Source organism: Cataglyphis hispanica, chromosome 9 (assembly GCF_021464435.1).
Source record: "Cataglyphis hispanica isolate Lineage 1 chromosome 9, ULB_Chis1_1.0, whole genome shotgun sequence".
Lineage (NCBI taxonomy): Eukaryota > Metazoa > Arthropoda > Insecta > Hymenoptera > Formicidae > Cataglyphis > Cataglyphis hispanica.
Window position 1 is genome coordinate 5,919,468 of NC_065962.1, and position 24,836 is coordinate 5,944,303.

At 33.2% G+C, this 24,836-nt stretch overlaps 2 protein-coding genes across 3 annotated transcripts; both read left to right on the forward strand.

Moving 5' to 3' along the window:
• Positions 1-11,010: 11,010 nt before the first annotated feature.
• Positions 11,011-15,064, forward strand: LOC126851932 (secapin-like). The gene is given in 4 exon segments (XM_050596267.1): positions 11,011-11,166; positions 13,065-13,134; positions 14,177-14,203; positions 14,206-15,064. Coding segments are annotated over 4 exon segments (609 nt in total). The 3' UTR covers positions 14,562-15,064.
• A 1,456-nt stretch (positions 15,065-16,520) lies between these two features.
• Positions 16,521-19,298, forward strand: LOC126852020 (uncharacterized). 2 transcript variants are annotated; one of them, XM_050596485.1, is made up of 2 exons: positions 16,521-16,813; positions 18,276-19,298. In XM_050596485.1, exon 2 carries the CDS (start codon positions 18,304-18,306, stop codon positions 19,090-19,092), a length of 789 nt encoding a protein of 262 aa, XP_050452442.1. In that variant the 5' UTR covers positions 16,521-16,813; positions 18,276-18,303; the 3' UTR covers positions 19,093-19,298. The 2 variants fall into 2 exon arrangements, with proteins under 2 accessions (XP_050452442.1, XP_050452441.1); XM_050596484.1 differs by having other exon boundaries at positions 16,525-16,813; positions 18,219-19,298.
• Positions 19,299-24,836: the final 5,538 nt, after the last annotated feature.

Sequence of the window (24,836 nt, forward strand, 5' to 3'; positions counted from 1 at the left end):
TATTATATATACAAAAATATTCATTTAAGTTTCATGGCGCAAAATGATAAATAATAAAAATGTACCATTAATAATTTTTCAAAATATTGTACGAGGCACGCTTTCATATATATTTTCCATAAATAAATAATGTTACTATCAGTCGACAGTATTTTGATAGTAGATAAAGTTATACAAATAATTTTCTTACACGCGCGAATCTTTTGTCACCCGCAGGTTCCCGCTGTCGATAAGCTTGCACTTGCAATTTCCGCATGCTGGAAAACGCATGTGCATCTCCACGTTATGATCGGTCGAATAATCTTCGTTTTAATTAAAAAATAAAATAAAATAAAATAAAATAACGAAGAAGTGGGGAAAGAGGGTTGCGATTGAAAATGTAAATTTTTTTTACGCACACAGAGAATCAACTTTTCCAAACACACGAGCTTATGATTTGTATACGAGTCTTACAAATGCATCTAAGATGCAGAAAACCGACAATGCAGCTTTTAAGCATGCGCGTCGAGATAATTTCCGTAATTTGCTCGTTACATCGACGAAAGGTTAATTAACCGGAAGTTTCGAACTGGAGTCAGCGAACTCCCGCGAGATCGGTTGATTTGATACTTTGACATACGGTTAATTAATCATGCGCTAATTAACTTTGGAGTGTGATTAACTGCCCGGGATTTTTTCACGCAGATTTTACCGAGGAGAATCAAGTTTATCGTTCACGTTATAGCTTCCCTTTTATAAATCACTTTTCACATTCCCGCTGTGCAAGGGAATGTGAAGAGTCATGCACGAAGGCATTAAAAACATTCCTATTGTAGACGCGATCGTCGACGATGATAAAAATCTTGTTAACTGAAATAAATTCTCTCTCCGATAATTGCTATTTAATACATTTTCTTTTTCTTACAATTAAACATAATTTTTTTGCACGACGGTATTGTAATTTTACAATGTTAAATTAATTCGCGTAATCTTGGAAATGAAAAGAAAAGAATTGCATTAAATATATATGAAATAAAAATTCCACAAAAATATTCCAGGAATTTAATAATTATATTTTAATCTTGTAAAAGAAATGTGATTGAAAAAATTAACAGAATACTAAGATAAAGAGTAAAAATAGTAGCTGATAACATTTATTCTTTCTTCATTGCTATTAAATTTATATTTCTACCGTAAAGTTTTTATGTTTCGGAGAAACGATCAACGCGAATGAAATATTTGCTACGTTACAGCGTAAAAAGCGCATAAATTATACTAACGACTTACGAGCGCGTGGATGTAAATTATTTAAGGACTTAATATAAGCACCGAGCGAGGAATTAAACTTTCCACGTTGTCATTCGGCGGATGCAATTTCCGTTTTCGGAAGTTGCTTCGGCGTGCATGAGAACGATGTAAATGGCCCTAGGCGCACCGATCGATACGCGCAAATATTGGTAAATTATATGCTTAAATAGTCTGATTTGTTGTTCCATAATTTATGGTCATTACCAGGCACATAATTATCGTACACGATGGACCTAGAGCGATTAAATCAAGGTTAACGTAATTAAGCCCATCATATACCAATCTAATCTTTTGATCATCGTTGACTTTGAGAAGCAAATTAGATTGTTTATTTCAACGAGTAGACTTGAATAAGATTATGGATAAAATTATCTGTTGCAGAAAAGAAACAATCAATTTTAAAGAAAAATTATTTTAAAGGACTTTGTTATTTAAATTTACTCGCATTCATTTCAAATGTACGCCCTGCAATAATATTACAGATTTTGAAATAATAATAAAAAAAAAAAAAGAAAAATTAACAACTACAAATAAAAATGACATTAGTAAAGTTTCCATAATGACTCAAGAATTTTAACTATCCTACTGGCCTGTAGATGAAAAAAATGTTGCGAGAAACTTTTCGCAACTACAAGCGTTTCAAGCGCGTTGAAACATTTTGATGCGATACTTGAAACGTACAAGATACAAAAAGTTGTCGAGCGCCAAACTTGGGCAATTAAATTTCTCGCTCTCTCTCTCTCTCTCTCTCTCTCTCTCTCTCTCTCTCTCTCTCTCTCTCTCTCTCTCTCTCTCAAGTGCGCTGTAAGAAATTATCTTGCGGTTAGTCGACCATAAAGAGCAGACTCTACTTAGCATGCTGGCAGTTTTTAAGCAACATTTGTAAATTTTAATTTGCGCCCAATGAATCGGGCATAACGATTTTACGCCTGTAGTTTTAATGATGGAAATCCAGTACATGATATATTTATGATACATATATATATATAAAATTGATATACAATTTCTTTGCATGATGTGATGGACATCGCGCGAAACAGGATTAATTAAATTTGCGTTAATAATCGGAAAACAACGTAAATAACTTGGTTATTGATTCCGCACGATGATGATTTATTTAGAGAGATAAAGTAAGCTGCATCGCGAAAATATTTTGCATCGCAAATGGACGTTGCGAAAACGTTTTGAGAGAGAGAACTTTTTACCGAAGAACTCAACTTGAATTATTTACCAGATCTTCTTTCGCACAGCAAACGCGAAACTTTGCGACGCGCTGCAATATTCATTTCTTCGTTCGGCGATCGATAAAAAAATTTTATGCGCCGTTATCGCTTTAAACGTGAACGATATTTGAAGTCCCCGGATGACATTTTATCAATATATCCGTTGTATTAAATCCTTGCCCCGATCGATGTAAGCGTTTCACTTGCCACCGCCATTTGCCGCTTAACGCTCGCATTCCGGGATGACGTTGACTCGTATTTAAAACTCGTTATTCCGCGTGTAATTAAATACGCCGCTTTTATTGCTCTTTTTAATGCGACACGTGCGCGCGTGCTGATGCCATTTGCAACACGAATCACTTTGCATAAATGATATCGATTTCGATTCGTAAATCATTCTTATCAAGATTGTTGAGGAAAGATTGTTTATGCAGATTTTGGCGATATCTCTCTCTACTAAAGCTTCGATATACGTGAAATAGGAAATTCGGTACATATACGTGCGCCTACAAACGTGCGTTATATACGCGATTATTAACACGGTTAGTTACTTACACGGATCCAGTTGCTTTTCAATATGTGGATACTGTACGTGTACGAGGATTTTGTAATACACGTGAGACCCCCTAGTCGCGTCAGATTACGGCTGGCAAAACGGTATATCCAATAATAAAAACGTACATCGCACACATCGGTTAAGTAACTCGCTTTAACGAATCACTCGTACGTGTGTATGCGAGCTTTTTAATTACTATATATCAAATAATTCGAATCTTTTTGAAAGTTTATTTGATATGAAATTTGTGCGCTCTATACATCTCTCCCTCTGCGAATCTTTCAAAGAATTTGTAAATAAATTTTTAATATAAAATTGATTGACAATTTCTCACAACAATCTATTATTTAATTTAAAATAGCGATTAATCTTGCAATTAATTTTTATGCAAATAATAATTTAAAAAATATAAAATTTAATATTGACTTGAAATTAAATGAAAAGATAAAAAACGTAATATTATTATTTTTATGTAAAAATTATTATTATATTAATTCATATATGTAAAAAAAACGTAATATTATTTTTATGCATACAAAAGTTATTATTATATCTAGATGTTTCTGTTAAGACATAATCCAGTCCAGGTTGATGAAAGAATCATATATCAATTGATATACATGAAGAAACACGTGGCGATTCTCCGAACTTTATTATACATATATATATATATGTATATGCATATATACATATATGCTTGCCACGATCAAAGAGTCAAGGAAACATAGTAGGAGTTTTATACTTTATAAGTAGAGTAAGGGAGAATTCAGGGCAATAATAGAAGTCAGTATTGAAACGCGAAAGAGCAAAAGTATGACAGCGTCTATCACGTCGCAGATTGCTTTCGCTTATCGTTAGATGAAACATTTGCTTAGATAAAACAAACGCCCCTTTGACCCACTCATTAAAAGACAATGTCATTATCGGTAAGAGAAGCCGGAACTTGATCGAAAAAGCTATCGCATTTATGAGTCTGTTCTTTATAGCCAAACTGGCTACTAAATTAATTTAGAGCTTATCTTTCTCCTTTCAATGTCGAAAGAAAAAGATACATGCTGAATTAGTGCAGCCAGTTTAGTTATAAAGGACAGAGCCTGTCTCGTTGTCACTCAAAGAAAGTCTCCGCCATGACTACATCCTACATGAATAACGTTTGTTATTCGTCTTGAAAGTGAGTTTATTATATCGTGAGCGGTTACGAAAGCAGAGATTTTTGCAGCCAGCTAGCAGTGATATATAAGATATCATTGGCATACCAAGCGCAAAAAAGTTAACCAGGTGAGAAATCCTTTCTCATGCACACGTTTGACATATATGCGTTTCTCCCCTCCTCTTCAGTTTTCTTGTTTTTTTTTGTTTTTTTTTTTTTATCTAACACCTTCGTGCAACTGACTGACAAACTGTCTTTGTTTTATTTTAAAGAAATGTTAACAATAATTTCTTTTACTTTTTGTTGATAAAAAATTCTTTTGAAAATTTATTTATTTGTTATCGTTTGCAAAAAAAAGATTGCCAATTGGATAATAAATTTTTTAATTATTAAATGTGAATGTGAATTCTTAATCGGGTAAAATTTATAATTTACATTTATGTAAATTAAACTTAAATTTTAATTTCAAAGTTTGATTCTTTATTTTGAAAATTTTTTAAGTGTTAAATATTTTTTTAATCATGTTGCCAATAAAGAGTATGCTGAAACACTTGAACACAATTGCAAATTTATTCAAGAACGCGTATTAATTTTTTTCCGAAACACTCTATGCACACAATCGATATCTTGCTACTCGTAATCACCATTACCGTAACGCCATGATTAAAAAAATAAACTGCTCAGCAAAGCGACATATTTTTCATGATAACACTCATAACGCCGGATCGGTTCTCGATATTGGATCTCGGGAAGAAAGCAGATGAATAAATATAAAATATTTCGAAAAATATCACTTCTATTTTTTTACGCAATCTTTACATAGATCAAATAAATAAATTTAAAGTTCAACTCGGGAGCATTTGATCGTGTTAACTTTTATTAGAAGTTTCTTATTTTTTATAAAATAAACTTCGTAACTAATTTCTTTATTAATATTTTAATTTTATATGCCATTTGACGTATTTGATACACAATTGAATTTATTAATTTATTTTATTTAATATTGAATTTATTTTGTCTTTTTTAATAAAAAATATATTGCTATCAGGATAAACATATACTAGTATCCAAAATATTTTTGATTATTTTAATATATTGTGAAAATAATAAATTAAAAAATAAATATAACAAAAATAAAATTAAAGAAAATAAAAATAAATGAAAATAATAAATTAAAAAAAAAACAATATATTTAAAAACAGCGATACAACTTTATATATCGATATCGATTTTACAAACGTCTAAAATATCTATAGAGGCTCAAAATCTGGTCGTGAGAAAGCAGACGGTACATTTGCTAGATGATATACTATAATGACATTTGATTTCACGTTACAGCGTGCATTCGATGCGCGCTCTGTTCTATACCGAATACATATTGTGTATTATATTATGTATATGAATTCGCGCCCCCGAGACGAGACGAGAGCGCAATCGCGTGACTAGACGCAGACAGGGGCGAGGAAGCATTATTGAGCACGTGCACATAAATGTTTCTGAACAGGCTCATATTTTACTTCATTCCGAGCGATAAGAACCTTCCACCGCGTGATTCGAACAACTCATTTCTGACAACCCATTCATCGTTTTTCGCGGCACATAACTTACAATGCACGATTGCGCGCGCTACTTTCAGACGCGTAACGTAATAGATAAAACGCGCGAGTATATTTCCTGTTCTACTTACAGATATTTTCAAAATATCAGTGGTCTGATCAATATTTTACACGTTTCGTAAATTCGCAAACTTTTATCGTTTTGCACATTACGGTTATTTCATTGCTGCATATATCTTTGAAAAAATGTCACCACACTTTTTAATTTTAATTTTATATATTTTTATTTTTGTGTTTATATAAATATAATATAACACATTAAAAATCAAGAATCCGACCGATGAAAATCACTGCATAGATATCGAGGTGCTATCAAATAGTTTATTCGGAATTGTATGCCAAATCAATTTTCGATTAAGATATCTGAAGAATTAAAGTCGTAATAAAAAATCTAATGGCACTTTTCTGATACAGCATGAATGCAAGTTTATGATTGCCACCCAGTCCGAGTAAGATTAATGCAGTCATAATAATAAGAGGAAGTATTCTCATATTACATATTATTGTTATTTAAAATTAATAGCACAAAAATTATTAAAATAACAGATTTAAAAATTAAAACTGTATCTATGGTAAAGATATATATTGATAGAAATATTAATGGAATTTTTTATTAAAATAAAAATACAATTGATGAACATTATACAGATATAATACATGCTAAAAACATCAAATGGCAATTAATAAATGATTCGAAAGTACAAAAATTGCAGTTGGCCTCAAAATGCTAAAATATCTTTTGCAGAAAAAATATAATCAAATAAGATCCAAGTATAATAAAAAAGTTATAATATATATTGTTAGATTAAAAAGAATGAGCATACATTTTAAATATTCTCTTGCAAAAATTTAAAAATAAAATTTTCTGCAATAATTTTTAATAATTAAAAAATCTCGCAGAGGTAAAAACAATATGCCAAGTACATAAAAAAATACTACTACATAACAAAATGGTTATAAAAGTAAAAATAGATTCAATAGATTCAATGAAATCAATACAATTAACAAGTATAGCAAATATAGTAAATTATATATGCTAACAATTCATAACAGACACTAAATGAATTAGATTTTCTGTAATTCCTAAGGCACTCTTTACATGATATAGTTCAAAAGAAAATTTTACGCAAATTTTAAGCATAAATGATCTTTAAATCAAAGTAAGACACTTGGTGTGCCTGGAGGTCGCATCTAAGAAAAAAAATTTCACAAATAAATATATGTATATTTTTAATAAAATATAAAATCTTAAATAATATATGAAAATGAATTCACAATCAGTCTATAAATTGCAATATTATTAGACTGATTCATCATAAATGACTTTTTTCTTATAAAAAGTCCTTCCTTTTTTTCCTGTAAAACATTATAAAAAATTATATACATTAAATGTAAATATTTAATTTTGTACATGTTAATCTTTCTATTATTTAACAAATATATATTATATTCATATATTATAAAATATAAGCTTGAGTCTATGCGTTTAAATATAATCCGGGCACGTCAAGTTTTTATATTTCATTTCGAACTGAAGATTATTTATGCGTCTTAAAGTTTGCGTAAAACTTTCTTTTGAATCATCATTATACATCGTGTAAAAAATGCTTTAGAAATTAAAGAAAACCTAATTTATTTCGTATCTATTATAAATTGATATCATATATAATTTACTTGGTGCTAATTGTATTGATTTCACATTTATTTTGGTCAAACTTTTTGTTACTTTTTTTATGTACTTGGTGTATTGTTTTTACCTCTGTAAGATTTTTTAGTGATATTATATATTCCAAACGTATATATATTCTGTTCGATTGGAGAAACTTGAAAACAAATATGGATGATAATTGCTCTAGTAACGTTAAAAAAACAATAAATAAATAAATTTTGAAAAGAGTTTAACTGACATAAATAGGAAACAAGGTATTATTTTGTACGCAGCATAAATTTTATTAAAGCTTAGCCGTAACCCTATATATTGAAAATTGCTCGCAATAATGTATTAATTGTATTTAATTATTTAAGGTGGCAACTCTCCGCACTTTCCAGAAAAAAAGAACTGTAAATATGAGATTTTATTGCCGTTTTCTGAGCGTGCTGCTTTTGCTGCTCGTCTCTTTGACATATGCCACGCAAGGCAACAGTGTTCGAACGAGGCGTTCTGTCTTGAATGAAATCGGAAACACATTGAATAACATCAAGGAGAAAATCAAGGATACCGTGAAGACCAAAGTCGAACCTCTCTTCCAACATTCAAGCGTCGAACCCGAAACGACCAAGCCAACCATGGAATTGGATAATGAGACGTCACCGATCTATCGACATATCATAGAAGTTCCTACGCAATGTCCACCTGGGGAACAGAAGATAGGAGATCGATGCCGAATCTTCCTCCAGACATAAGATCTTGCTAAATTTCCATCGAAATATTATCCATTAAATTTTTATCGAGTATAAAATAATATGACACATCAATATCAGAATTGAATAATACCTAAATATATAATAAATATATAATAAATAATAATATAATATAATTTCACATTTTAATGACATTAATATCAATTATCATGCAAAAAAAAGTTAATGAATAAATAAATAATTATTATTTGTTCCTATGTAATAATTTGCTAAACTTATGATACACAATTTCCTACTCCGATATACTTACAGTGATATGTCGACATAAGTAAGAACAAAGTTTGCAGTAAGATCAAGTAATACATAAAGTAGATAAAGTAGAAACAGAAAAGTATTCAAATTCAGACAACGGAAAAGAATACGTCAACAACAATGTAATAACTTGATGCGAAAAGAGAAGCATTGAATTTGACAAAAATGTGCTAACACATCCCAATTAGATGAAAGGGCTAATAGATTGAGTCGAATTCTGATGAAAAAAGCTAGAGCTTTGCTATTCGATTCCGTATTGCAAAAGAAAATGTGGGGAAAAGCATTGTATACGTCAATATACATACTGAATAAATCTCCGATGAATGCAGTTGGTAAAGCGGGATATCCAATAATAAAAACACACATCAATTAAGTAACTCGTTTTAACGAATGGCTTGTACGTGTGTATGCAAACTTTTTCATTACTGTATATCAAATGATCTGAATCTTTTTAAACGTTGAAAGTTTATTTGACATGAAATTTGTGTTGTATATACATCTTGCTTTTCCTCCACGAATCTTTCAAAAAATATATAAACAAATTTTTAACGTAAAATTAATTAATGTTTTTTCACAACTGTCACAATATTTAATTTAAAATAGCAATTATTCTTGTAGTTAATTTTTATACAAATAATAATTCAAAAAATATAAAATTTAACATTGACTTGAAATTAAGTAAAAATATGGAACGTAATGTTATTGATTTTATGGAAAAGTTATTATTATAATCGTTTATGTTAAAACAAAATTCAGTCCAGATTGATGAAAAAATCATATATATATATATATACATATAAATTAAGGAAAAATTCAGGGCAATAATAGAAGTCAGTGAAATGGACCGCAAAAGAGCAAAAGTATGACAGCGTCTATCGCGTTACAGATTGCTTTCGCTTATCGTTAGATAAAATTTTTGCATTCGCTTAGATAAAACAAACGCTCCTTTGATATACTCATTAAAAAATAATGTCATTATCGATAAGAGAAGCGCGACACTTGATCGAAAAAAGCTATCGCATTTATGGGTCTGTTCTTTATAGCTAATCCGGCTACATTAATTCAGAATTTATCTTTCTCTCTCCGATGTGGAGAGAAAAAGATACATTCTGAATTAGTACAGCTAGTTCAGATATAAAGAACAGATCGAGTCTCGTTGTCATTCAAAGAAAGCCTCAGTCACGGATGTATCCTACATGAATAACGCTCGTTATTTGTCTTGAAAGTGAATTTATTACATTGTGAGCGGTAACGAAAGAGGATTTTTACAGCTAGCTAGCAGTGATATATAAAATATCGTTGGCATACCAAGCGCAAAAAAGCCAGGTGAGAAATCCTTCCTTGTACACACGTTTGACATATATGCTTTTCTCGTCCCCCCCCCCATCAATTTTCTTGTTTTTGTTTATCTAACACTTTCGTGTAATTGACTGACAGACTACCTTTGTTTTATTTTAAAGAAATGGAAATAGTGACTTATTTTATCGTATTTTTATTGACAAATGAATTCTTTCAAAAATTTAATTATTTGTTATCGTTTGCAAAAAAAAAGATTGCCAACTGGATTAATTTTTTATTAAATATAAATGTGAATTCTTGATTAAGTAAAATTTATAATTTACATTTATATAAATTAAACTTAAATTTTGTTATTTTTAATTTCAAAGTTTCATTCATTTTTTAACAATTTTTCAAGTATGAAATACTTTTTTAACTGTGCTGCCAATGAAGAATACGTTAACTTTGCGCAACAAATATACATTCATATATTATAAAATGTAAACTTGAGTCTACGCGTTTGAATACGACTCGGACACGTCAAGTTTTCATATCTCTCCAATCTGAAGATCGTTTACGCGACTCTTCAAGTTTGCGTAAAACTTTCTTTTGAATTATAGATGATGTAAAAAGTGCTTTAAGAATTAAAGGAAACTTAATTCAGTGTCTATTATGAATTAATATTAAATATAATTTACTATACTTGGTGCTAATTGTATCGATCTCATATCTATTTCTATTTTGCCAAACTTTTGTCAAACTTTAATTTTTTTTTTTATGTATTGTTTTTATCTCTCTGAAGTTTTTTAGTAGTATTGTTATTCCAAAAGTATTATTATTACTACTCTGCTCGATTATCGGAGCTTGAGAATAAACAAACAGGAATGATAACTGCTTTATAACGTTAGAAAACAATAAATATCTCTTAAAAATTAAAGAGTATAAACGACGTGAATAGATAACAAAATATTATTTTTTATATAGCATAAATTTTATAAAGCGTAGAAAAATCCTCGCAATAATGTATCGATTGTGTTTACTTATTTAAGGTGGCTTTTCGCATTTTCCAGGAAAAAAAAAACTATAGATATGAGATTTTATTGCCGTTTTCTGAGCGTGCTTTTGCTGCTCGTCTCTTTGACATGTGTCGCGCAAGGTAGTAGTCTTCGAACGAGGCGTTCTGTCTTGAATGAAATCGGAAACACATTGAATAACGTTGGGGAGAAAATGAAGGATGTGAAAATCAAAATCAAACCTCTGCCCCAACACTCAAGTGTCGGGCCCGAAACGACCACGCCAACCTTGGAACCGGATGATGGAACGTCACCGGTCAATCGAGATATCATAAAAGTCCCTCTTAGATGTCCACCTAATCACGGGATGGTAAAAGGACGATGCCGATTGATCACTCGTCGTCGATAAGATTCTGCTAAATTTATATCGAAATATTCTCCATCCAATTTTTATCGTGTGTAAAATAGTAGTATATAGTTAATGATATATCTTGTCCAATAATAAGATTCTAAATAAAATCTGGAAGTAATAAATTTCTGAAGCCAGCATCAATATTATTTTATATCAAGTTATTTGATTCCACATATACATTATATTCTCAGTATAACATATTCTAGGAAATTTATCTATATTCGAGAGAGCTGGCCTGAGGAAAATTTAATTATTCATAGTAAGCACTGTGATTTGGCAATCGTTGTTCGTGTATATCATTAAGATTTTTAGTATATTCATGAAACTGATAACTATTTAACTATTTTATCTATCCTATTACTGATATACTTAGAATGACATGAATATCAGGATTGAATAATAACATAATAGGCATTATAATGACATTAATATCAATGACATTAATATGCAAAAATATATTAATGAATAAATAATATCCCTTGTTCCTATGTAACAATTTCTTAAACTCATGATACACAATTTCCTACTCCGATATCTTTACCGTAATATGTCGATATAAGTAAGAACAAAGTTTTCAGTAAGACCAAGCAATACATAAAGTAGATAAAGTAAAAACAGAAAAGTATTCAAATTCAGACAACGGAAAAGAATACGTCAACAACAATGTAATAACTTGATGCGAAGAGAGAAGCATTGAATTTGACAAAAATGTGCTAACACATCCCAATTAGATGAAAGGGCTAATAGATTGAGTCGAATTCTGATGAAAAAAGCTAGAGCTTTGCTATTCGATTCCGTATTGCAAAAGAAAATGTGGGGAAAAGCATTGTATACGTCAATATACATACTGAATAAATCTCCGATGGATGCAGTTGGTAAAACGGGATATCCAATAATAAAAACACACATCAGTTAAGTAACTCGCTTTAACGAATGACTTGTATGTGTGTATGCAAACTTTTTCATTACTGTATATCAAATGATCTGAATCTTTTTAAACGTTGAAAGTTTATTTGACACGAAATTTGTGTTGTATATACATCTCGCTTTTCCTCCACGAATCTTTCAAAAAATATATAAACAAATTTTTAACGTAAAATTAATTAATGTTTTTTCACAACTGTCACAATATTTAATTTAAAATAGCAATTATTCTTGCAATTAATTTTTACACAAATAATAATTCAATAAATATATAATTTAACATTGACTTGAAATTAAGTAAAAATAAAGAAACGTAAATTATAATTTTTATGGGAAAATTATTATTATATCTAGACGTTTCTGTTAAAACAAAATTCAGTTTAGATTAATGAAAGAATCATATGTCAACTCAAATACATAAAGAAACACGTAGCGATTCTTCGAACTTTATTGTATATATATGCATATATACATATATTCTCGCCACGATCAAAGAGTCAAGGAAAGATATAGTAAGATTTATCAGTAGAGGGAAAATTCAGGGCAATAATAAAAGTGTAAGTATCGGAACGCGAAAGAGGAAAAGTATGACAGCGTCTATCGCGTCACAGATTGCTTTTGCTTATCGTTGGATAAAATTAATTGACGTTTGCATTCGCTTAGATAAAAGAAACGCCCCTTTGATTCACCCATTAAAAAACAACGTCATTATGAGTAAGAGAAATCCGAAACTTGATGGAAAAAGCTGTCGCATTTATGGGTCTGTTCTTTATAACTAAATACATTAATTCAGAGCTTATCTTTATCCTTCCAATGTGGAGGGAAAAAGATACATTCTGCATTAGTGCAACCAGTTGAGCTATAAAAAACAGATCGTGTCTCGTTGTCACTCAAAGAAAGCCTCCGCCACGGCTGTATGCCACATTGAATAACATTCGTTATTCGTCTTGAAAGTGAGTTTATTACATTGTGAGCGGTTACGAAAGCGGATTTTTGCAGCTAGCTAGCAGTGATATATAAGATATCGTTGGCATACCAAGCGCAAAAGAGTTAACCAGGTGAGAAATCCTTCCATGCACACGTTTGACATATATGCCGCTCTACTCTTCAGTGTTTTTGTTTTTATTTATCTAACACTTTCGTGCAACTGATTGACAAACTATCTTTGTTTTATTTTAAAGGAATGTGAACAGTAACTTATTTGATCGTATTCTTGTTAACAAATCAATTCTTTCAAAAATTTAATTATTTGTTATTGTTTGCGAAAAATGATTGCTAATTGGATTAATTTTTTTAATTATTGAATGTGAATGTGAATTGTTGATCAGGTAAAATTTATAATTTACATTTATATAAATTAAACTTAAATTTTGTTATTTTTAATTCTAAAGTTTGATTTTATTTTTTAATTTTTTAAGTATGAAATATTTTTTTAATTGTGCCAATGAGGAATATGTTAATTTTGTTCAGCAAATATACATTCATATATTATAAAATATAAGCTTGAGTCTACGCGTTTAAATACGACCCGGCCACGTCAAATTTTCATATCTCACTCCAATCTGAAGATTGTTTATGCGACTTAAAGTTTGCGACTTAAAACTTTCTTTTAAATTATACATCATGTAAAAAGTGCTTTAGGAATTAAAGGAAACTTAATTCATTTAGTGTCGATTATGAATTGATATCATATATAATTTACTATACTTGGCGCTAATTGTATTAATCTCATATCTGTTTTTATTTTGTCAAACTGTTTGTTAATTTTTTTTTTCTTTTTATATACTTGGTGCATTGTTTCTACTTCTGTGAGGTTTTTTAGTGAATGTCTCAAAAGTATCACTACTTTGCTCGATCACCGGAACTTAGGGAATAAAGATGATAACTACTTTATAACGTTAAAAAACAATAAATAACTTTTAAAAATTAAAGAGTTTAAATGACGTAAATAGATAACAAAATATTATTTTTTATATAGCATAAATTTTATGAAGCGTAGAAAAATCCTCGCAATAATGTATTCGATTGTGTTTACTTATTTAAGGTGGCTTTTCGCATTTTCCAGGAAAAAAGGAACTATAGATATGAGATTTTATTGCCGTTTTCTGAGCGTGCTTTTGCTGCTCGTCTCTTTGACATGTGCCACGCAAGGCAGCAGTCTTCGAACGAGGCGTTCTGTCTGGAATGAAATCGGAAACACATTGAATAACGTCGGGGAGAAAATCAAGGATACCATAAAAACCAAAATCGAACCTCTGTTCCACCGACATTCAACCATCGGGCCGGAAACGACCACGCCTACCTTGGAACCGGAACCGGATTATGAAACGTCACCGTTCTATCGAGGTATCATAACAGTCCCTATTAGATGTCCACCTAATCACGGGATGGTAAAAGGACGATGCCGATTGATCACTCGTCGGCGATAAGATCCTGCTAAATTTATATCGAAATATTCTCCATCAGATTTTTATCGTATGTAAAACAATATGTTATCTTGATCAATAAGAATCTACAAAGACCGGAAGCAACAAATTCGAGAGTTGCCGCAAGCCGGCATTAATATTATTATATCAAACAGGTTATTTGACTGCACACATACATTATATTCTCATAATCATAACTCAGTATAGCTCATCCCCAGGAAATTTATCTATATTGAGATTGCGTAGCCGAGATAGCCCCCCTGAGGAGAATTTAATTATTCATGATGGTAAGCACTAATCAATGTGACTTGGAAATCGTTGCTTGTGTATGCCATTAAGATTTTCAGTGTATACGTGAAACAGGTGTGACTATTACTTCACCTATGCTATTATACTGATATACTTATCATGACACGTCAACATCGGAATTGGATAATAATATAATTACACATTTTATAATGACGTTAATATCAATTATGCAAAATAATATTAAATATGCAAAAATATGTTAATGAATAAATAATTACCCCTTGTTCCTGTATAACAATTTGCTAAACTTATGATACATTGCTTTCCACCCAGTGTAACGATGTACTTATCGTGATATGTCGACATAAGACTCGTGAATAATAACATAAGTATACAGCTTATAAAGGCGATAATGTACCTACTGACAAAATCAAATTAATAATTAGCCTTTATTAAATTTTCATCATTAAATAGTAACCTATTTAATTTACCACTCACGAGATTGAATTCATTTTACGATCGCCTGGTAATTAAAAATTGTAACCGTATTGCCTATAAACATGCTCTCTCGTTTACCCTTTTTACTTTTATGTAAATAAATTATATAAACTCGCGCCGCTGCGCGAGTTTAAGTATTTTTCCTTTACGATCTCCGATCCCCGATATCTCGCAGCCGAGGTCCGCACTAAATACCCGTTCGATTTCTAAATTACACCTGTCACGAATATAAAACGAGTTACGAGCTACGCGATAGATGGAGCGGCACAATAATGATATATATGCGATACATATCGAATTCCTTTTTAATGCCTGTATCGCGTGTGAACTGTAAAAATGGGATCGAGGCGGCAGATAAGGGTATATACATTTGTAGGGGATATTAATATATCATTTACCTGGGCTGGGGTGTCGCGCGCGCCAAGTACCACCTTACCATTATTTTCTCACCTTATCCGCGTATTTCCTCAATTATCAATTAACGATTATTATGCTCGTAACACGGTTCTCTTCGCGCACGACAAGCCGCGCGCAGTTGCTTTTATACACTGTGACGTGACATTTTTTGATGTCCGTCCAAGGGCCGGATACTTTTTGGGGAGAGCGACTCGAGAATTTTTCTTTTCTTTTTTTTTCTTTTCATTTGCGAGTGTATTTAGTGAGCTCTTAACGAGTTTTAGCTTTCGAGGATTGTTAAGGAATTTTTATCGCATGTATTATAGTTTGATTCAGTTTTAATCTACATTTCCACATGTAATATAGTGTGTACAAAAAAAAAATATGGAACATGTATAATTTTGAGGATTTAAACATCTATAAATTTGATATTACAAAATTAAGAAAAAGAAATATATGCATAAAATCTCTAGGACAAAAGCCTATCTGTGCTTCTGTTTCTGCTCGCAAAATTCTTACTATCTTATTCACTTGCTTAGATCCGCGATCCTGTTTCTCTTATCATCGAAATTTTATCGATCGATACGATTATCACAAAATTACCGCCAAATTCAAAATATTGTTATTGCAATTTACCAGCCAGGTCATGAGATTGTCAATAATATTGTAACAATATGATAAATATAAGAGCGATCCATTTCCGCCCTTATCAAAGAGTCTGTTATCAACATTCTGTCCGATCGTAAGGACCCGGGGACTCTAATTCGGATGCAATTCAGGGCCGAGGAAAAAATTGACCTTTAAGACATCCGAAGCCGTGAATAAAATCCTGGAGGAAATCAATGGCCGAAAATTTGCGCCTCCAACATCCTGCGAGGAAAAAGCAGGGCGAGGAAGAATAGGACCCGCTACTGCGACAACAAAGGCCGCTGGACGTCCCTGAGGGACGCGAAAGCGCCACAGGTGGCATAATTTCGATTTAATTGCCGATGTGACTTCTGCGGGCCTTCCTCTTATCACTGTTCGGCGGATCGGCGAGAGCGACCGAGGCCTCGGCGAGCTCCGGCGAAATAGCGATAGCTGAACATTGCGGGAAGGCGGCGTGAGAGCCGGTGAGAGCGTCTTATCTTGTAAATAGATTTTGATAATAAGGTTCGGATGAGACACGCCATAGAATCATATCTGTCGCTAATTATCAAACCATATCATTGTATTATCATTTTGTATTCTATATCATTCTCAGAGCGACAGCTGACCGGCGAAACGCCTCATCCCAACTAATTCTTTCGCATGTACTCTTTCTCTCTGTCTCTCTCTCTCTCTCTCTCTCTCTCTCGGGAAATCTGCAGTCGAGAGTCAGAAATTTTTATAATCTATTGTATAGTTTTGTTTATAGTACGGACTATTATCGCATAGTGAGCTCGTATATCGCGTGGCATATTTCTTGTCGGCCGGCGAGCCTTGTCGCGTTTACTGTGTTCTTATATATATTTTTTTTTTTTTTGCTAGGATTGTATACGCGCAAATTCCGTTCGTATTATCTTGTGTCCGAGAGGAATATGTTTTAGGAATAGCGATTGCGATTGACGTCCGGAAAATTATGAGGGTATATTAAATTATTGTTATAAACTGAGATCACATTGTTATTCCCGCGTTACGTACTTATGGTACTATCGCAAGAATATCGAAGAATATTAACACCACATTAATTTCATGTCGAAGTTTGCTATCGAAGAGATCTTTTCTTCTACTGTATTTTGCGGGCGAGCGCAAGTTAGTTGTCGTCGAATTACGAGAATTTGGAATTTCCAAAATTGTTGAGGCTCGAATAAGCCTCGTACATGGCGAGATTCTGTCGAATAATCGACTATAGCCCACGCATTTATTGTAGTAATTCGAGATCCTTTGTGATCTGCCGCGGTCACGCGCACATGACGCATTAAAAATATGATCAGCCGCGTCGAACAGCAAGCAACAATCAATCAGCGAGGTGATATTTCAAAAAATTTTTTAAATTAAAAAAAAAATAAAATATATAAAGTTTTTCAAATATTTTAAAATTTTAAGATATTTAAAAATTTTTTAATTTTTGAAAAATAAAATATAAAAAATTTTAAAATGTTTAAAAAATTGTTTACATTTTATTTTTAAAAATTAAAATATCTTAAAATTTTAAAATATTTAAAAAACTTTTTATATTTTATCCGAGTATTTTATCTTCGTGGTTAATGAAAACTTCTTTGATTATCGAAACGTAATTAATTGCCTGATATTGAAAATCTTTGAAAAATTAGACGCCAGAATTACATATTAAAAATATTGAAATTTTATTTAAGAATGAAGATAATTATTCTGATTGTCATATTTGGATGTTTATCTTGAAAATTGCAGCGATTATTTTGATTGAAGATACTTTGAGAATATTATCTGACGTATTATTATATTACTTATTTTGTTTGAGGATTATTAAATTTTTGCTTAGGATTTTTTATATTTTTTGTTACATCCTCCTCATAGATAGCTGTTAAGGACTCGAGGGACAAACTCGGTGGCAAATAATCGGCGGATTTTTAGATCCTGCTACGAGAATCTGGTCCGAGAGATGTCCAGCAGGAACTCGGAATTCCGCCTGGAATTGTACAACTTGACTGAGATTCGGGAATGCACCACCATTCAGCAATACACTACCCAGGAGCAGGGAATCCAGACCGACAAGGTCTGGTCGCAAGACTACGCCCTCGATGAAATGCGCGCGCGAAATAGGGAGACCCAGGACCGTGAGGTGCAGACTGACCCGCCGAGCACAATCGGCACTCAGACCGATCATAAGCCCCCTGAATCAGCAACTATCGTACCGTTGTCAACTGTAACGAAGCTCGAGCAACCTAATGAGCACGATCGCATCCGGGATTTGCGCGTGGATCTAACATTGGCGCGATCAGGTCAGGCATGCCGAGCGAAATTCTCTTTGCACAGATCGTCTCCGGGCTCGTCATCCATTCGGTCGAGCCTGACTCCCGGACGATCCACATCCTCTTTGAGAGAGGAATCGAGCAGGAGGGCCATAGCGAGCGGATGCCAGAGCGCGTCGCCAGGTAGATCCTTTAGGAGGAAGTTCAAAACTGGCAAATTCTTTGAAAATGCGAGCCGACCCGTTGTATGTTGGAACTGCCGTTCCGCGCAGCATTACTATTCCGACTGTCCATGGCCCCGTGAACGCCAGTATTGTTACGGATGCGGCCGAGACGGAGTGACGCTGCGCACGTGTCCCAGCTGTGGAATCGAATGGAAGAATTCGGGGACCTACCACCCAGACATGGGCCATCTCGGAACCCGAAAGTTCTCCAAGCAGCTAACAATCGATACCTCTTCCGTGTCCTCTCCCGAATAAAACTCGCCGCGGGATAAAGCAATATCACATCATAAGTAGGAATAAAGGAATCGACAAGAAGCTGCGTTTAAATAGATTGCCCTTTTCCGGCCCCAAAAGGGCGAAATCCGATAATTTATTTTAATCTCCGCAATATATTTCTTTTTAGAACTAAATTTTAACGAAATACTTAATTTTTAATGGAATAAAAGTTATATTTAAGCCGACTAATACTTTAATTTTTAATTTTCACAATTCTTTAATTCTTTTTAAAAATAAAAAAAATCTAATAATATATTTGTTTTATAGAATAAAAAGAAAAACTTTTGTTTTATTCAAAATTAGGAATATTGTTAGAATTCAAAACTCAGGAGAAATTTATTGTGATGATTAAAATTAGTGAAGATCTAAAATTGCGATTAAATATTAAATCTGTTGCGAAGAAAAAACATTTCAGAGACAAAATTGTATTCTGCATTAAGGAAATTAGAAGGATTCATTAGTATTTCTTTCTCTTTGCCTTGAGTTTACAAAGAAGCTACTTTTTGTTAAATTTGATTCTTGCTTCGTGATTCTTATAATTTGTCTTAATAATAACTACGAATAAAGTACTTTTATGTTTTTAAACATAGATAGTACATTTAATATAAATGATTTATATCATATATTCAATATAATAATAGTTTTATTCATAAAATATTCATTTTATATAACTAGTTTTATTCATAAACATTACTTTTAGTATTGAAAAATCGCGTATTGAAAAATCAAAAAATCAGAGAATTAACTAAAAAAGTAGCAAAAAAAAACTGCAAGATTCTTAACGGCGAAAATTCAGGATGTTCAGCCATCGCGAGCGGTCGAGCCTTCGTTATTCCCCCGTAGTTCGAATCGCAATAATTAAGGGTTCTTTGGCGAGTAAGGTAACGAGCTGCTTACGAGCAATCACGAACGGTACGTACGATTATCATATTCAATGGCGCATAAAGATGGTGAAGGTGTAATTTCGCCCTTTTGGCAGTCGCCCGTGGAAAAGCGCCATCATCATCATCAGATACAGTTTTCACTCCTTATTTGAAACAAATGTTGACGTTGTCGCCCAACAAAATTACTGATCGACGATAACAAGAAATAATTATAATAAATATTTATTATCTTTTTTATAAAAATATATTTTATCATTTGTCTCATCGTTTTTTCATATCTTTCGTAAAGCTCACTTACATCAAAATAGAGCTTCAGAGAAAAGACGAACTTTCAATTCATATTCAAGCGAGTAGCGACACGTTTTCTTACAACAAAGCGCGCTCGCGTTTCGACTTCGCCGCGCGATACACTGATATCGGCGACCTCGCATAAAGACAAGCCGTCGTTGAATGGAACCTGAATTTGCGTGATCGCTAATTGTGACTGCAACCTGTGACGCCTTTTTGCGACCGGCGCGCGTCCTCCACCCCTACTTGCTCACGTGTCCGTGGAGAGCCGGCCAGATTTCCTGCTCATTGTCAGAAGTAGACGGCCCTCACGGCACTTGTTGCTCTTGCACATCGACATTTGTCTGGCGCACTATTATATCGCTATGCATTTTACTCCCGGCACTCTTTGTCAAGTTAGGCTCGCCTCCGCGAGCGCGTCGAGTCCATAAATGTGCACTCGCGTGTTTCGCCTGTTCAAGCAAACTACTGGGGAGGAGAAGATCATAAAGGAACGTTTCGCGACGCGATAATGCACTTGTGTACGGCGTGCCAAATAGGCCAGACTGCCTTCTAAACCGTACAATACTTTAAAGGAATTTTTGATGAAATGGTTCAGCGAAATAAATTGATTCAAAATATTTAAACCAAAACTTTATTTATTTATTAGAAAAATGCTGCGTGTGAATAATTTATGATATTGAAAACAATTTATAGTATTTAAAGAGGCATACCTTTTTGAACTCTCGAGAATTAAATGCATTTTCTAGATTCTATTTTTTCTTTGCAGCGCAACGACTTGATAAAAACTTTTTATTTTTTTACAATATTAATGTAAAATTATTAAGTATTTAAATAAAAATTTTTTATTAAACATTTTTTTTTTTTTTAGTTTATGCGAATATTTGCAGATTGATATTTTCGAGCACGGTCTGCATGAAAATATACATTTTTTTTTCAACACGTTGCCATTTTCCTATATTTTTAAATTTTTAAAAAAGCATTAGGATAGCTGTTAATACATTAATAAAAAAAAACTTGTATTTTTGATTTCAGATATGATAAATGAATGTTTTCATGCACACCGTAAAATTAAAGAAGTTTTGCAAATAACTTTTGAAAAAAAAAAAAAAAAATGTTTAATCCAAAAATTTTTGTTCAAATAATTAATAATATTAAATTAATATTGTAAAAAAAATTAAAAATTTTTATCAAGTTGTTGCGCTGCGAAAAAATCTGGAAAATGTACTCATTTTTCAAAGCTTCAAATGGATATGTCGCCTTAAACATTGAATCAGTGACAGTAATCGTGTATTATGACAGCGGAAATGGTCGGATATCTAATAATCCTCGCGGTTTTACTTATTTATAATCACAGACGAGAAAGTAATATTTTTTCTACGTTTCAAGAACATGGCGAGATCCGCAGGCATAATTCTCTATCGGGACGTTGCGTGCATTATTCTCGTCTCGGTATGGTAATCCTTTCTTCGCCTCCGCATCGCTTTACGAGCACCGTTCTTATTGGATTTTTGCGACCGACGACGTTTCTGTATTCGACTTCTGAAAAGAATGTTTTATCGCTACTATTCGCGAAGGAGTAACTTCGAACGACTGTCCCTTTTTTTATTGCCGCTACTACTTGTTATTGTCGCATACTCGGTCGGATCACGCTCGGAAGTCCTCGGTAAGACATTCTTTGTGATAATTTGAAATTCAAAGAGAGAAATACATGCACGTAATAATGCTTCATAAATGATATAAAAATAAGATGCAAGTCAATGCGTATAAGTCTTTCGATTTTCAAAATGAAAGCGTGAATATGTAAAAGAAGTATCCCCTTTTTATGAAAATCCATTAATTATTGATATAAATTTTATTACAATAATTTAAAGGATGTTAATGTTTTAATGAATACAAAATGAACTCGGAAACATTTCAAAGGAAGTTATCATTTGTTGAATATCTTACAATAAGTATCTCAAGCTTTATATAAAATTCTAAAAAATTCTATTCAAATTTATAATAAACTATGTTTATTTATTAATTTGTTACGTAATTCCTCTACGACTCCCTGTATAAATAATTGAGAGTAATGCTGTCTCTCTATACGCTAGCATGATATTTCAAATGCCTAGGTAATTTTCCGGACATTACCCATGATTTCGATTAACGTCTAGCTATGCGACCATCTACTATCTGTACAACGAGACGAGCCATCATTATTCCTTAATTTGAAAGCAGAAAAAAGAAAATGTTTGTACAGTGTGTATATGCGCAAGATACATATATCTTTTTTTTTATTTTTAAATTACAAAATGCATTATTCACTTTTATTTCAATTTGGTGAGACTAGCCTATAAATAGTCTCACTATTAATTTATCACATTTTTTTTTTAAGAAATTATACGGATTATCTTTTTCGATACGAATTTTTACATTTATTTTTGTACGGTTGACTCTCTCTCTCTCTCTTTCTCTTATAAAAAAGTTACAAAACAGAAAAATCAAAGATATATCAGAAACATTACATTTCGATTTACTATTTCGGTCATATTGGTATTTCCGTGTAATATTTTAGTAAACTCTGCAAATAGAAAAAAAAACATTTTTTTTTATAACAGATTGGACAAAAATAAATTCAATGTGGTTTGAACAATTGGTATGGCAAAAAAGACAATCCATATGATTATTTTTTTAAAAATATGAGATGCATTTGTTATTTTTAGATCATCGTATTTTCTTTGTCCGCTCCCTATTTTATTCATCTCTCTCTCTCTCTGTAAGATATTTCTAAATCACGCTATTAACAAGTATATGAAAAATTAATAGATAATAATTAGATTGTTCCGATTAAAGATAATAATGCAAAAATTACTGTTTATAAACATCTGTGCTTGTAGCACCCAATTACAGTAATTACGCCTTGAAACGATCATTTAAAGAGTGGAGAACCCTCCGAGATATTTAACCGCCCTTTCTATAGGAAAGTAGGATGCTTGAATTGCCTAATTTAACTTCCATAATTTGCAACGTAATCAGCGATTTAAGCTCGTATTTTCGGGTTAAGTAAATTATATAGTAGCATTTTCGAAGGCTCGCTAAACATATGATACAGAAACGTTGTAGACGTTAATAACGCTTCTAAACCTCTCCAAAGTTTTGACAGAGCATAATGTCATGTGACGCGACTAATTGCCTCAATATATTTTCGCAAGGATAAACCGTCTATCTCGTGTAAGTAGAACACATGTCCGTTAGTCGGACCGGAAAAGCAGCTCTAATAAATACACGGGAATCTCTTAATGAATCTTAAGGCTTGCATATTTTTCAAAAAAAAAAAAAAAAACAGTCGTATTCCCTTAATCGAAGAGCTTCTTTATTCGCATAATTCAATTTCCTTAACGAATATGCAAACATTTACGCTTTATAATATTCTCATAATTCCTCTCCGTTCTAATATTTGATGCTTCGCGGTAGTCCCATAAATTTCCCTCTCTTTACATCTTTCCCGCACAGTTGCTCTTTTTTACATCATACCCTCGTCGTTAGACTATCGGACGTCGACCAAAAACACCGCTCCGAAATTTGTCCGATGGCCATGGGCTTTCGTGTGCCTCTTGGCGTGTCCTCGAAAGAGGCGAGCAAACTAGTTTGCTCACGCTCAGGATGACACGATCGCCGGCCAAACACTCTCACCCGCCCCACGTTATCTGGGAATGGCGCTTTTTTACATCTTTGCATATCCATGAGCGCTATATCCCTGGACTCTCCGCGCGCGCTGTAAGTTCGCAATATCGATAACCCATAATCGCCGTCACCGCAGCCGACGCCGACGTTGTGTAACGTCGCGTCGACATAGGCGAGGGATAAAGCTCGAGCATAAGTCTCGCGGCGAATCCAATATCCAAACAGGCATGCATATGCAATGGGCAATCAGGTGCAGCCGCGTGGTTGTATCTGTATATCTGTAAGCGTCGGCATCGGCCAGTCAAACCGAATCTTCTCTCTCTCTCTCTCTCTCTCTCTCTCTCTCGCTCATTTTGTTTCTCCGTCTGTCGCGCACATATACGACGACGGTGACGACGTCGTCGACGACGACGACGACGACCTGCTGGCGAGCGGCGGGGCAATGCCGCTTTGAAAATCGATAAGCGCCTCCGCGTAGAGTCGGCCAGTCAGGGGCTTTTCGGTGTATCCCTCTGCGCGCGGGAGATCCTGGCGGGGGCGCCCGGTGACCTCGAAACGCCAACGCCAGAGGATCCCCGAGCGTAATTTCGTCCCGATATCGTCTATCGATATATATATCGCTAGCTAGCGGCCGGAGGCCGGAAGTCGCCTGCCGTAAAGTTCCAACGCGGACCGATGCCGATGACAGGATTAACGCCGCTGACATTCGAGCCGAGGAGAGCCTCCTCCTGGTCGAGAAAAATCGCGAGAATAGGAGCACTTCTCGGCGAAATTCTCGTACCTACAATGATATTCTTGGTACGTGGAATTAAATATAAAAGTTTCATTCCAGAAATGTACATGCCGGAATTTGTACGACGAGAGAGAGAGAGAGAGTCAGCT